At 44.5% G+C, this 14,713-nt stretch overlaps 1 protein-coding gene across 8 annotated transcripts in view; it reads right to left on the bottom strand.

Moving 5' to 3' along the window:
* Positions 1-14,113, bottom strand: part of PPP2R5E (protein phosphatase 2 regulatory subunit B'epsilon) — a 109,447-nt gene extending 95,334 nt beyond the window's left edge. Inside the window, exons 1-3 of one of the 8 annotated variants that reach the window (XM_054970276.1) lie at positions 12,408-12,477; positions 9,873-10,036; positions 9,122-9,285 (exon numbers count right to left, since the gene is read on the bottom strand). In XM_054970276.1, the coding sequence (XP_054826251.1) occupies positions 9,122-9,285; positions 9,873-9,895 (187 nt within the window). In that variant the 5' untranslated portion in view covers positions 9,896-10,036; positions 12,408-12,477. Of the gene's footprint in view, positions 1-9,121; positions 9,286-9,872; positions 10,037-12,407; positions 12,626-13,113; positions 13,518-13,713 lie in introns of those variants that run through there. The other 7 variants (XM_054970278.1, XM_054970275.1, XM_054970274.1 and 4 more) reach the window with 7 other exon arrangements.
* Between the last annotated feature and the right edge of the window lie 600 nt (positions 14,114-14,713).

Raw genomic sequence — 14,713 nt, forward strand, 5'->3', positions numbered from 1 at the left:
CTCTCCTGCCAGTAGCAGCCTCTCCGCCTCACAGCTCCTGGGAGAAGAACATCTTCACCCTTCACGGGGGCCTTATATTAGTTCTCCCACGGGCCAGCCTCTTTGGTTCTGATTGGCCTTCCTTTTCCCGCCAATTTCCCTTGGTTCAAACCGAAAAGATCCTAGGAAATGTAAGCCTGCAGGAGAATTGGCAACCAGGCCTACTGGAAATTTCCATTAGACCTCAGGCTTCCTTGAGGCCTGCAGGCTCAGGTTCATGACAGCAGCCATTTATTTTTTCTATCTCCAAGGAGATGGCCAGGGGACAGGGAAATTTTCATCCATAGGAAATACTTGGAGCAGGACATACAAACGAGACAGCTGGTGATCTTCAGAGACAGGGCAACAACTTTCAGGCCATTCATCCCACAAAGTTTTCTACCTGCCCTGCTGATGGGGATAGTGCTGCACCTATAGCCTGAAGATGTGGCCATGCAACGCTTCTGGAGTACATGAACAGATAATCTGATGTGGAAGCAATAGATGGATCACAGATTGACTAGAAGAGCCAGAAACCTTATCTGTCAGCTAAGTCTGACATATAAACGCTGTCCTCTTCTGTAGAGCATAAAGATGAAGTAGAAACATCTCTGACATGGAGGAGAGGCAAGAGTGCAAGATAAGAGGTGTCAATGTTGGACATTCAAAAACAGCATTCCCAGTGGAAGCTGTTAGAACTGACACTATCAGTAAATGAAGAGGTGCCCACAAAGAATAATAACATAATAATAATAATATTTGATTTATATATCGCCCTTCAGGATGACTTAACACTCACTCAGAGTGGTTTACAAAGTATGTTGTTATTATCCCCAGAACAAAACACCCTGTGAGGTGGGTGGGGATGAGAGAGTTCCTAGAAGCTGTGACTGACCCAAGATCACCCAGCTGGCTTCAAGTGGAGGAGTGAAGAATCAAATCCAGTTCTCCAGATAAGAGTCCCACGCTCTTAACCACTACACCAAACTGAAATGGAAACCAGAGGCACAAAATCAGTTCCACCTGCTGAAACTCACAGGAACATGGAAGGTAAAACAGTTGCTGTGAACTGAGCAGACAATACCGAGGAACTGGTTCTGAGACAGAAGGCAGAAGTTCCAGAGAACACCGGTGGTATGAGGGGTATCCATTACCAGCACACTCTGTCTCCTTCCAACAGTGGGCCAGATACCAAGGAAAGACTGGGTGGAAACAATCCCATGAATTTTGCTCGTACTTATAAGGGAGACAGTATGACCTTAGAGAAGGACATACTATATACAACTACAAGCAGGCCGCTACAAGGTAGGTTTGCCATATGCCCACAGGTTCTCCTGTAGTCACTGGGAGAAAGAAAGAAAAATTGGTGTCAGGCACAGCATGACATCACTTCTGGGAAGTAACATCACACCTCTCTAGGAATCACTGAGAGCTCTATGGTAGAACCAATAGAAGTATTGTGATTCTAAAAAGGATAAACATCGCTTCCAGGTCTCCCCCCCCCACCCCCAAAATGATGTCACATCGCAAATGGCTTCCCCCATGTCCCCACCTCACCTGGTCTCCGCTGGTTGCCAGGACAGGCCTGGCAATCCAATTACAGTAACTCCTGAGCAAATCATGCAATAACCACCACCTGGGCTGGCAAAGTTGCACAAGTTGCATAGTAGCAGGCCACCTAGGCAAGTTGCTCACAGGCCACCAGAAAACCCAGCCAAGTCCTGTAAGTTGCATGATAACAAATCACCAAGGCAAGTTGTGCTATGTTTCCACTAGATATAGCTGAGTCTCATGGTGGCAAGTTGTACGGTTGTCACCAGCCGGCCTAGTGGGTCCTCGGTCCATCTGGAAACACAGCAGCAGCTTTGTGGCCTCCTATGCCCTCTCCCCGCTCCTCTCCTTCTGCCTTTGACAGAAATCAAGGTTTGGAAGGCTCAGCAGTATTGTGCTTGCCTAGCAAACCCTCAAATGGCCACGAGAATGTAGTATTGAAAGATGTCAGTGCACACTTATTTCTCAAAGCTACATGCACTGCTTCTATTATTGGAGGGGTTAACCCCTCAATTTTTTTAAATTTTTTTTTTTTAAGATTTTGGCTTTTTCTGCAACTTCAGGCTTCCTTCAGCATAGTAGAAGAATCTCCCCTATTGGTCCCTGGCTCCACTGTGTGCAATTTTTGATCCCCGCTGTACAGTCCAGCTCAGAATTAGATATTATGTGACGGGACTACGTACAGAAAATCAGTTAACAAACCATCTAAAACTTTTTAGGATAAAAGACTAAAACATGCTAACACTCAGAGAAGGCAACTCAGAGAGAAGTTCCCTAACACTACTGTGGCAAACAAGAAGGAACTGAGAAGGAAGGCACAACTCCTCTCCTCTGGGCATGCACAGTCTGAGCTGTGTTTCCGCACAGGCCCCAAACCCATCAGTGTGATGCTGCAAACAGACCGATAGGTAAGCACATACACCACCTCTCAACTACTTGAAGGAAAGGTTGGATAAAAATGTGCACCACCCTGGCCTTTGTCTACACATATTAGCTCTTCCTATTCATAACATGCTCTTCTTAAATGCCATGAATTCTGGTACTGGCATATCTTGATTAACATGTCATATACAGGCCGAATATAGTAGAGTAACAGTCAAATATTTAAAGCTGTGTGTAGCCGTGCAGCTGATTCACAAGGGGGAAAACAGGCCTTACCCCTGCCACAGCCATCAGGTGACCCCACAATTCAATAAAAAGAGAAGAATGCCCCTGCATAAATAGCAGCCTAACCTCATTAAATATTTGACCATGATCAAATACTAGACAGCCAACGAACTGGCATTCCAGTGCCATCTCAAACCCATCCTAACACAACTCAGAAAGAGAACAAAAAGCATCCTGCATAGGTATTATAGCCCAGAGGGTTTTTTCCATTGATGCTATGGGGAAGGGGACAAAATTTGGGGGGAAATGCAAACCGGTGAAGTATTTATTTTCTCAAACTTAAATTGTAACTTCAAGAACATTAAATCCATTACATATAAAATAGCATCTATAAATGTACTATTTAATATATTTATGAAATTTAACACAATTACTAATATATCCAGTGTTAAAGCAGAACGGCAAGTTGATGCTCCCTGAGATACCTAAGCATATGTACAGAGACTATCAGCTATGACAATCAACAAAATACATGTTAAAATACAAAAAAGTTGCCCATGCGGAAAAAAAAACTAGATCCTAAAAGGATATGCATATTGTGCTTTTACATAGGGGTAAAAGGAAAGTGAACTGATAAGGATAATTATGCATGTTTGTAGTAAAGAAGGAATTGGAATTACCCAATATTACAGATGGTCCTGCATAGTTGTTGCATAGTGCTTTGAAAGCACTCCAAGGGACTACCTTTTTTTAAAACTTTGACTGATTGTACTCATTCTAGAAGAGACAGTACTGCATAGGCAGTTTCCCCCTAAACTAAGAGAGTCACTAAGGGGACCCACCCCCGTCTGGTTGCTTACATAGTTTTAAGAAAAATCTGCCTGATGTTTACCAAAGTATTTGCAAATTAAATTTTCCTTCAAAATGTTTGTTACTAAGGTGACAGACAGAAACACCTCTCACTGTATCATAACTATTGTCATCTGGGAGGTTAAAAAAAGATGACGGTAGAAAGCAAATGCTGTAGTAAACAAATGGAAATGTATAATTTGGACAGAAACACGCTCATACAGTCACAATAGAAAGGATTACTAGTATATTTATATGTCAAGTTAAACTCTATAACAGCGAAAACACTGAACCCTTTAATAATGTATTATCATTAGTTGTTGCCAAAAAAAAGAAATCTTGAAAATGTTTATTCTGTCTACAGCATGAATAGGAATTTACAATATATCTAAAAGTTTCTGGAAATTTTAGACCTCTATGCGAAACCATGACTTATTTTAACTACGGTAAGTTTGTGAAACTAGGCTTTGGTTGCAGACAAACATTCCAACCTGTCCCACCTTGACAAATGCTGGGTGTTGCAGCTAGTAAGCTAGTAAGACTTGCTAAAGGTGAGAGAGGCTTTGATTTTGAGCAGCTTTGGCCAGGCAGCTCTGTTGCCCAAGATGACAGCAAAAATGACACTGGGAAACCAAGTGGATTAAGAACGGATCTCCACATCTGTAAGTCACTTCAAATCATAGTTAAGAATAACTGTAGAATTTCAAGCCACAGTTTCAGATACTGGTTTGAGATACCTTAGCTAGCTACAGATGAATACCTGTATCTGGATGATCGCCCTAACCACAGTTTAGTCAAACTATGGTTTCACTTCGGATGTTTAAAATCAAGCTGAAGAGGACAGTCTTAAAGCAAGTTACACTCTTTTAACCTACACTACCTACATAATACGGGGATGATGATGATGATACACATCATTTCAGTAATCTCTACAACAACCCTGCAATGTTTAAAAAATGCTTTGAACACTAAAATAGGAATGCAAGTACTATTATATTAATTCAACTCCGTGTAATGCTAGCACTTTAAGAAGTAATGCTTATACCAAGGAAACAGAAACATTTTTGTCATCCCAACAACCGAATAATGAGTTTCTACATTACAAGAATCTGAAACATTATACACGACTTGAAGCTGAGTACCCATATTATTTCTAAGCCATGTTTTCAGCACAGCCCCACTGCAGGCCACTCGAATCTTCATAAGAACTGCAAAGTAGACTAGTCTCACTACTTCCAGGTATCTTCCTATTGTTTATCCACCTGAATTACCACTATATTTATATACCACCAACCCACATGGAGCTTAACAGAGTTTCAAGACAACAGGCCCCTGCACTGAGGAGCTTATAATCTAAAAGTGTACAACAAAGGAGAGTAAGGGGGGAAATATATGTTAATTCTACATGCAATAAAGTTTAGTTTCAGCAGGGAAAGGAGTTGTGCCAAGGGCTTTATGGGAAAAGGTGATTTCTGAAGACTGATCTGCAGTGAGAGACTTAGCACCATGCAAGCATTCTGGACAGTTCTCAGAACATGGGGCAGCAAAAAAGGGAGGGCCCTATCAAAGGAGGGAACAGGAGCCCTTCGATACAAACAGCAAAGGTCAAAGGCAGAGAGGAATGGAGAGGAGAGGAGGATCAGGTAAAGATGAGGAGTTTGTGCAGGATCCCAGAGCATACCCTTAATTCCTAATCATTCCATTCATCTTGCAAGAACATAAGTAATCACTTTTTATTCTTTTATAAAACATTTATGCCTCCAATTTCAGACCGGAGTCTTCCCATTACTTATAAGCTTAAAACTCACATTCACTTTTGTGCGTCAAAATGACCTGGCACGAAAATTCATTTACTGTATTTCTACCCAACCTACACTCAAGGTGTCTTATATGCAATCAACAATCAAAATTGGCAAAACAACTTAAAAGAAACAATGCAAATAATAAGAACACTAATATACAAATAAAACAAGGAAAAGCAACTACATAAACAAACCACAGTTTATCTTTACAGGCTCTGCTTCGGTTGCCTCTAATACCCGAGGGTAGACAGGTGGCAACTCAAGAAAGGGTCTCATTTGTCATGGCACCAAAATCATGGAACTCCCTCCCCAAGGAGATTCGTCTGTACTCCTCTATCTTTGTCTTCCACCAGCGGGCAAGAACTTTTTTGTTTTGTTTGGCATACCACATGTAACTGTTATTAGTACTCCTCCTTGGTTGTGTCATGTGTGTTTATATGTTTTATTGATCTTTTAAATATTTTAAATTTAATGTACAAATTATGGTGTTTTAATGTCTTAAGTGTTTTAATGTTGAAAGGTTTGAATGTTCACCACTTGGGGACCCTATATGGGTGAAAAGAAAGCAGAGAAATGGTTTAAATAAATAAAAATCAGCAAAAGGCAAAATAAAGTGGAACTAAAATCCTGGCTAAATAAAGATGTTTCCACCTGGCACCTGAATCTCAGCAAGACTGACACCAAACGTATGGCTGTGGGTACAGAATTCCACAGAAGTCGCATAGAGGCACCACAATAGAGAATGCTGCATCTCTTGAACAAAGGTACGATCAGCCAGGTTTAGGGGGGAAACTCCCATTTCTAGGCATCAACTTTTTCAATTCAAACTCTGTTGCAGGATTTGACTTTATTTTTCAATTCCAAGATGAGTTCTAAGGCAATCAGATACCCAGTGTCTGGGGATTTCAAGCCCTCCTTTGTATGGTTGAGACTAGCCAATTAAGTGTTCAAATATCATCCACAATCAAATGTTCTACAAAGTCTAGATTGTCTTTACATTGACAGCAGCTTACTATTCGAAAATTAAGGCACAAAAGGCAGCTCTTTGGCTCCTCAACGCTATAGAAGACAAAACCACACTCTCTTCAGTTAAGAACAGGAACCTTGTGGTCTATAGTAACTGAGAATCAGTTTAAATTTTGTTTCAAATGAAACTTTTAAATCATGGAGTTTTAATAAAAAACTAAAAAGAACCTGCATGTTCACTTGGATGTTTTATTTACATCATTTATTTATTTCTTATACAACACTTTTCAGTCTGATTGGCTCCTCAAGTGGCTTACATTTCAAAACAACATACAATTGAAAGAACAGCTGCTGTTCACCGCCAGCTCCAGCTACTACCATTGACATGAACCCGTATTTGCATAATACAGCAAGATATGCATAATAATTGATGGCAACCACTGAGAAGTTAGTTTCAGTGTTTCATAATAGTTAGTGAGCTTTGTTTTTTGTAATTTGCATGTCTCTGGTACAATTCTGCAAATTACCAGTCAGCTAACCAATTTGTATTCGACTGGTCTTCCTTGTTAACATGCCCTTGCCATCTGGCCATACACGTGCAAAACTCACTTTTCTCATAGGCCAACCAGCTTTTAAAAACTTCCAACGTTCAAACCCAACATGAGTTCATTTACTGAAATGTCAGAAAGACAAAAATGTTTGAAAATCAGGTATTTTAGCACATTGCTCTTCATAATTTACAGCCACAGGGGCCCAAGGCAATTTCGGATTGCTAAGAATTTTGGAGAGCTAAAAATAAATTGGCTTTGCCAGGTTTTTAGAAGCACTGTATTCAGGAGAAAAATCTGAGCCAAGATGCAGAGTCGGAACTGAGCACTCTCTACAACAAATGCCAAGGGGCTCAAATCAGAAGCCTTAAAAGACAGGCATTGATTCCTTACCCCCATACCATCAGGGCTGCCAGGTGCAAGAGGAAGCTCTAATTATTACAGGCCAGACAACAGACACAGTTGGGGATGCAAACTCCCAAAGTCAGGAGGCAGGAAATCCAAGAAAGCCATTCTACTTTCTGCTATATAGTTCTTTTCACCCTGCCGCACAAACCAAGTGAGAACCTAAGAGGACTACCAAACTACTTCTCTACCTCCTTCCTGCATCCTTGCTGTTTGCCTCTCATGCATGCTTCCTGGCCTGCTCAGCCTAGCTGTATTCTGTCTTGTTCACAATCTTGTGGAGTTTAGTCTGAAGTCCTGGTTGGAGTGACCAACTGCATCCCTGCCCACTTTAGACTGTCTTCATTAATTCCCGCTCTTGGTACTGACCCCTGCAAGGAACAGGGTACTGAGTGCATTATGTCTGACTCAGGAGGTCCGCTGCAGTCAATGGGCTCAGAAAGGCATAATTCTGTTTTGGATTTCACTGTCAATGACCACAAAAAAGATGAAGAACATGCAAGCTCAGGACGACCAAACTGCTCGTAAAAACCTGTAAGGCAATTTATTTGTAAACTCAGCATTTCCTGAGCTCACTTGCTAACCTCATTTCAGGGGAAAAGAGCAGTCCTGTTCTAATTAGATCACAAGGCACCAGCCAAGGGTGATAAGATCGGCAGATATCCTCTACTTGCTTGAAATGTGTTTAAAAGTTGCAAAGCTTCTGCCTTCCAGGTCTCTGAATACAGTCTGGTCTTATATCATACAGCCTAGACAGGGCCCCACCATCTTCTCTACCACATTGGATATGTTCATGTGACCAATATTAACCAAGCTCTGCCACATTCTTGACAAACTCCCAAATCCAGACTCTTACATTGAATCTGAAAGATGAGAATATTCAAATGCATTTGCACCTCATATCTAATTGAAACAGAAGGCAGTATCTTAATTACATAACTGCTGGATTTTCTAATATCTTGCAAATTGCAAATTTCAGAGGGAAAAGGAAAGGAAAATAAGATTATCTGAATAACAAAAGCAAAGCTGACAGATACAAAATTAAACATCCTAGCATGATATAGCAAGATTATCTGTCAATAGCCATTGTACTTTTTTCCACACTTGCAAGACACCGTTCCTCTTTGTGCATATATATAATCTTACACATCCTAATCAAAAATTGATATAATCAGCAAGAGAATATGGGCATTCAATATCCGTATCACCGATTCTCTACCAAAAGCATTTACCAAACTTACATAATTTATGTCACCTATTTATTTGTGCCATTTATAGTTCACCTTTCTCACTAAGAGCCAAACTACAAGAGATGAATTACACGAGAACACGCACATGAAGGGAGTCGCAATGTTAGCCTGGAAGCTGAGTTTTAAAAGAGATTGAAAGGCTTTGTCAATTTCCCCTGTCTACAAAGTCAGGGAAGATGGCTCCTCAGAGGGTTTGTTAATTTCCTCTTCCCTTAGAAGGGGAGGTGAAACTGACAGAGACTTCCAAGGCAAAAGAGGAAATTAACAAACTCTGAGCAGCATCTCCCTGGCTCTGTAGAGAGGGGAAATTGACAAAGCCTCCCTATCTTTTTTAAAATTCAGCTTCTCGGCTAACATTGCAACTCCTTTCACATGCATGTCCTCGTGTAATTCATCTCTTGTAGCTTGGCTCTAAGACTCAAGGCAGATTACACAGTGAGAATCAGTACAGTCAATTTCAAAGATATTTCAATAAACACTGTAATAGGACAAGTTTGCAACTTAAATAACAGCTAAATATGTGAACTTTTAAGGTATGAAACTTCCTTCCAGTGAAACAGGAAGATCTGCAATCTTTTGTCATAACTGAATTATCAGATGCAAAACAATTGATACAGAGTCTTACCTTTTAGCAGAGGCAGTGGCGTTAACTCAATAGGCTTGCCCTGAGACCGAAACTGGGAGGAACTTTGCGACCTCTTCTGCCTGGCTTTTCTGACGGACTTCCGAGAAAATCCGTCTACTTTATCCACTGATGGAGGAGTGGTTGGTGCTGAGGACATATCCCTACTGAATGGAATAAATATTGTCAACATACTTGGGAAAATACTGTAAAAATGTTACAAGAAACACTTTTTTCCTTTTAAGTTCTTTCTATTGAGAAACATTCCTCCTACTTCAGCTTAGTTTACCATGGTTGCTTATCAAGTAGCCTCACGTCAACAAAACCATATGGCCTTCATTCTTTGCAAGTAATGCTTTGTTTCACGTGACTAGTGTCCCATATGAAATGCACGTCATCACCCAATTTGCGCATCCCCCACTGCCTCAGATACATTCATCAGCAAGGGGAGCCAGATGAGCACAACAGTGCACACCTGGATGCACAACCACATGTGCAGGTCTTCCCTACAGGACTGAAGTGTTCGTTTTTCCTCTTATTCCATTTCTGAATCACATTTTCCTCTCGGGGAAATTTTTTTGAAGTTCTCTCTCGTACATGTTATAGCAATTGGGGACTTTTCTCTCTGTTATGCATTACAGCAATCAGGTGAGCAAGCCAAAGGAAAGGAAATTCCCAACAACTTTAAATGGGTAACAAATACCATCTTCATAAAAGCAAAAAGTATTTATGTGAAGACAGTGATTCCGCCAACCTTCGCACTGTTAAAACGTGCATGCTGGAATCTGACAATATCTATGTTGATCTTTAACATAAATCCTGCGATGGCAATATACGCTGGATGCTGATTTCTGTGACCATATCAATTGGATAGCTGATGTTATCATGTCCGTTAGCCATTTTCTTTTGTTCCCTTTTCTAGAAACACAGAAGATAACAAGGTCTTCAGTGCCAGGCAGATCATTCTCTACTACAAGGCAAGACAACCTGAAGCTATGATACCCCTATGCGGCCCTTTCATGGAGGCTTCCAAAGAAAACATCCCACGCCCTCACTAAATAGCTTATTCCTCTAATAAGTCATTCCTTGTTTTGGATCTTTTCCTAATGATTAACCTTAATCTACCTTCCCACAGCTCAGACTGTTTTGTGTCTGATACTTTTTTTAAAAAAATCCATAGCTCACCCCCTTCCTTGTAAGTAGGGAAAATATTGACTTTATAGATTAATTTATTAAGCATACTGTATAAAAGTGCTTTTAACAATACAACCCTGCCTGTGGTGAATTTTAAATTTTTATAATGAATATGCACAACAGCAGCAGTCATAATGGCAAGATTTCATCCAGTAAAAAATAATCAGTGAAATCAATATATGATCCATTACTCAAGTCAATGGAATGATACATAAAGTTAAAACTTTTTTTTAAGCAATCCTGGAAATTAGCTGAATTTAATATGCACGGTAGAAAAGGTGTTCACAGGCTTCACAAGGAGTCACAGAAGTCCCTTGACACTCAGCAGGGAGAGTGATTTTATCTATGAGAATCTCTCCTTTATCATCTCATCATTCTCGTGACCGTTGCTGCATTGTTATCCCGAATTATACAGCCTACGCTTAACAGACTAATGATGCTACATTATTAGGATGGTTAGCAATTTAAATATTATATACATCATGAAAATGGGAGGGCTCTGTGCAGGACTGCTAACGCTATCCAGACATGAGTTCTACACAACCAGTTTCTAATACATAAGGAAAAGAGATGTGTACTAAAAGCAGCAAAAATATTTATTCTCCCATGAGATTCTTAAACTCTCAACACACTTTATCACACCTAAAGCGCAATCCTAAGCAGATTTGCACCCTTCTAAGCGTATTAACTTCAGTGAACTGAGAAAGCTGTTACTCTGCTTAGGATTGCACTGTTAGAACCAGATCCTAGATGTGTGTCCTTAGAAGTCCCACTGAGCTGTACGGCCCTTGCTCCCAAGTAAGTGTTCCTCAGATTACACTGCAACCTAGGCCTGATACACAGAACTCAGCAGATCGAAAAGACCGCATCTCTGCCCCAGCCACGATCTCTTCCCAGTGTCCACCAAGAAATGTCTCCCCAGTCTCAAAATGGAGCTGCTAACCATATTAAGGGACAAGTCCCCGAGCCAGATCGCTTCCACGGCAAAGATCATTGTGTCAGCAAGAAGCTTTCGCGACACTTCTCTGCTGTAAATTTAGTAACAGTTCCTCCTCTCCCGCTTTATAAATTATTAAGGCCTAATTCCAACCCAACAAGCCTCAGCAACATCTGACAAGTAAACACGGATCACATTGGGTGTCTCTCCCCACCCACTCCCAACCCCTTTCTCTTCCCCTTGAAGGAACCAGTTGCTCCTTTGCAGACCTTCAACACAAAATATACCAAGTAAGAGAATCAAGGCTTCCCCCCCCCTTTGGCAATCTCGTTCTGGGCCTCCTCCACCATCTGATTCCCCCCCTCCCAAAAACAAAACAGTGTCATACAGGCTTTTAAACACTTTTTTTAAAAGGAGGAATTATTCTAAACATAAAACAGGATTTGAGTCCAGTAGCACCTTAGCGACCAACAAGTTTTTCAGGTATAAGCTTTGAAGAGTCCAAGCTCCCTTCTTCAGATACAGAAAGGAGTGAATATACCTGAGCCTTTATATCCTTAAGCCTTTATATATTCTGGGATATAGAAGCTCAGGGATCCCCACACCTCCCAGTATCTGAAGAAGGGAGCTTTGAATCTAGAAACCGCATACCCTGGAAAATCTTGGTCTTGAAGATGCAACCTGACAAATACCCCAGATCCATCATTCATCAAGACAGACGATATACTTTATTATTGCACCTACAGGTACCCATACACTCGCCTATTTAGGCGCTCCTAGAAACAGCAGATCAACCAGGAAATCTGTAGCACAGGTGTCTGAAGAAGGGAGCTCTGGCTCTCGAAAGCTTACACCCTTGAAAATCTTGTTGGTCTCTAAGGTGCCACCACTGGACTCCAATCTAATGCAGACCAACACAGCCACCCACCTGAAGCCCTCTAAAAGACACAGACCAGACTGTTAGGCCGGGGGTGGGGTGGGGTGGGCGGGAGAGACAGAGAGAAGAAGGGAAAGGTGCTAAAATATGGGCCGGAGATAGAGAGCAACCGGCAGGCAGCCAAGAGCTGCCCGGCGGTGCCGCTTTCCCCGAGGGAAGGCGGGAGGAGCGAAGTCCCGGCCCTAACGGCGCGCCCTCGCCCCCTTTCCCGGGGCAGTTACCTTGACCCCTCCTGGCAGAGAATCCGGAGACAAGGGGAGAAAAGGAGGCGGGAGGCGATCCCGGGCCGAGGCGGCGGAGGCGGCGAGCCGGGCGGGCGGTCCCTGCCGCAGGAGCGGCGGCGGCAGCCTCGTAGGCCTGGTCGGCCTCCCCCGGCGCAGGGCGGCGTTAGGAGCGGCTGCCGGCCCGCGGTGCCATGCAAGGCCTCCTTCCCCCGCGTCCTCCCGCCCGCCCGGCCCCCTCAACGGCGCGGCCGCCCGCTTCCTCGGCCTCCTCCTCCCTCTCACATTCCCGGCGCGCCGGCCTGGGGGAAGGAGGAGCGAGCGCGGGGCGCGGCGGGGGGGAGGCGGCGGCGGAGGAGAAGCCCGGCGGAGGCCTTCGTCTCCCGCGGCCGTTCCGCGCCTATTGTCGGTCGGTCAGTCACTGAGCTCCGGCCATGGCGCGCTCGCTCCGGCGGGCTGTGGCGGGAGCGCGCGTGCGCGTGCGCTCACTCGCTCTCCGGCGCGCGCGGTCACACACACACACACCCGCCAGGGCCGGCTCGCAACCGAACCTGCTGCCCCCCCCTTCCGCGCGCCGCACCCCCACTGGCCAACGGGCGGGAAGGCGGCTCCGGATTGGGCGGCCGCTTCCCTTGTCCCGCCCCCCTCCTCCTCCCCAACCGTCGCCGTCCCTTCCCTCACGCGCCCCCCCCCCTTCTCTGCTCACCAAGCTCTGCCGGCCGCGGCCTCGCTTTTCCCCGGCGCTTCCGCGCCTTCGCCTCCCCTCAGCGACGGCGACGGCATGGCGAGGGCGGGGAAGGCGCTGGGCCGGGCCCGGCCTTGCCTGGCGTCTGGATCGGCCCGGCCGGCTCTCCTTGGCGGCAGTCGGAATCCGGTCCGCTGAGGCGAGAGGCTCCCGCGGGCGGCGAAGGGAGCTGGCTCGGCTTCACGGGGCCGCCGGCCCCATTCGGCGCGTGACGCGGGAGGGAGCGGAGCGGAGGCCGCGCTGCCTCTCCCGGCTCGCCGCGCCCGCGTGGGTTCGTGGAAACGGCGCCCCGCCTCTGCTTGCTGCCGGAGCCGCCTTCGCCGACGGGGAAGCGAACGGGAGGAGAAGAGCGAGCGGCAACAGGAAGCGGCGCATCAGCTGCGACGGCTCACCGGATGCGGGCGGGCCGGCGGGAGGCGGGAGAGGGGGCTGAAGCGGCGCGGGCGTCCTTCGGCCCGTGCCGCGCTGGGGAGGTGGGATGGGGTCTGGCACTCAGGTGGGCGGCCAGGTTGACCTGCGGGAGGCGAGCAAGACGGGTCCAGTAGCACCTTCAAGACCCACCAGATTTCCAAGGTAGGAGCTTTCGAGAGTCCAACTCCCTCCGTCAAATATGAGAAAAAGTAGAAGTCTTTATAATCCAGGCAGAGGGTGGGTTGGTGCAACTGGACTTGAGGCTAGTTTCCAGGCAGAAGGAGGGTTGGGTGTTCTCCAAGGTGCAACTGGACGCGAAGCTAGCTTCCGGGTAGTCTGATACAAGTAGGAATAATGTCTGAATGGAATGGTAGGAAGGCAGAATACAAGTAGGAATGGTGGCTGAAGAAGAGCCTTGATTTTCTTATTAATGACTTTATTGTTAATTATTAATAATTATTTAATTAATTATTAATTTAATTGTTACTTAATTCTTAATTATTGAGCGAGATTCCAATTCAGTAGCACCTTAAAGGCCAACTGGATTTCCAAAGCAGGAGCTTTCGAGGGTCGAACTCTCTCCATCAAATATGAGAAAAAGTAGAAGTCTTTATAATCTAGGCAGAGGGTGGGTTGGTGCAACTGGACTTGAAGCTAGTTTCTAGGCAGAGGGTGGGTTGGGTATATTGCAAATTGGAGTGGCCTCTAAGGTGCAACTGGACTCAAAGCTAGCTTCCAGGCAGTCTGATACAAATAGGAATAATGTCTGAATGGAATGGTAGGAAAGGAGGGTACAAGTCGGAATGGTGGCTGAAGAAAAGCCTTGACTTCATTATTAATGTTACAATTATTGAGCGAGATTCCAATCCAGTAGTACCTTAAAGCCAACTACATTTCCAAGATAGAAGCATCTGAGAGTCAAACTTCCTCTGCCAGATACCAGGAGTGGGAGAAGGTAGAAGTCTTTATAATCCTGGCAGAGGGTGAGTTGGGTATTGCAAATTAGAGTGGTATCTAAGGTGCAACTGGACTCGACACTCGCTTCCTGGCGGTCTAATGCAAGTAAGAATATGTGATGGACTCATATTCTAGCTGCATCTGAAAAAGTGAGCTGTGACTCATGAAAGCTCATGCCCTACCACAAATTGTG

Source organism: Eublepharis macularius, chromosome 2, assembly GCF_028583425.1.
Source record: "Eublepharis macularius isolate TG4126 chromosome 2, MPM_Emac_v1.0, whole genome shotgun sequence".
NCBI lineage: Eukaryota > Metazoa > Chordata > Lepidosauria > Squamata > Eublepharidae > Eublepharis > Eublepharis macularius.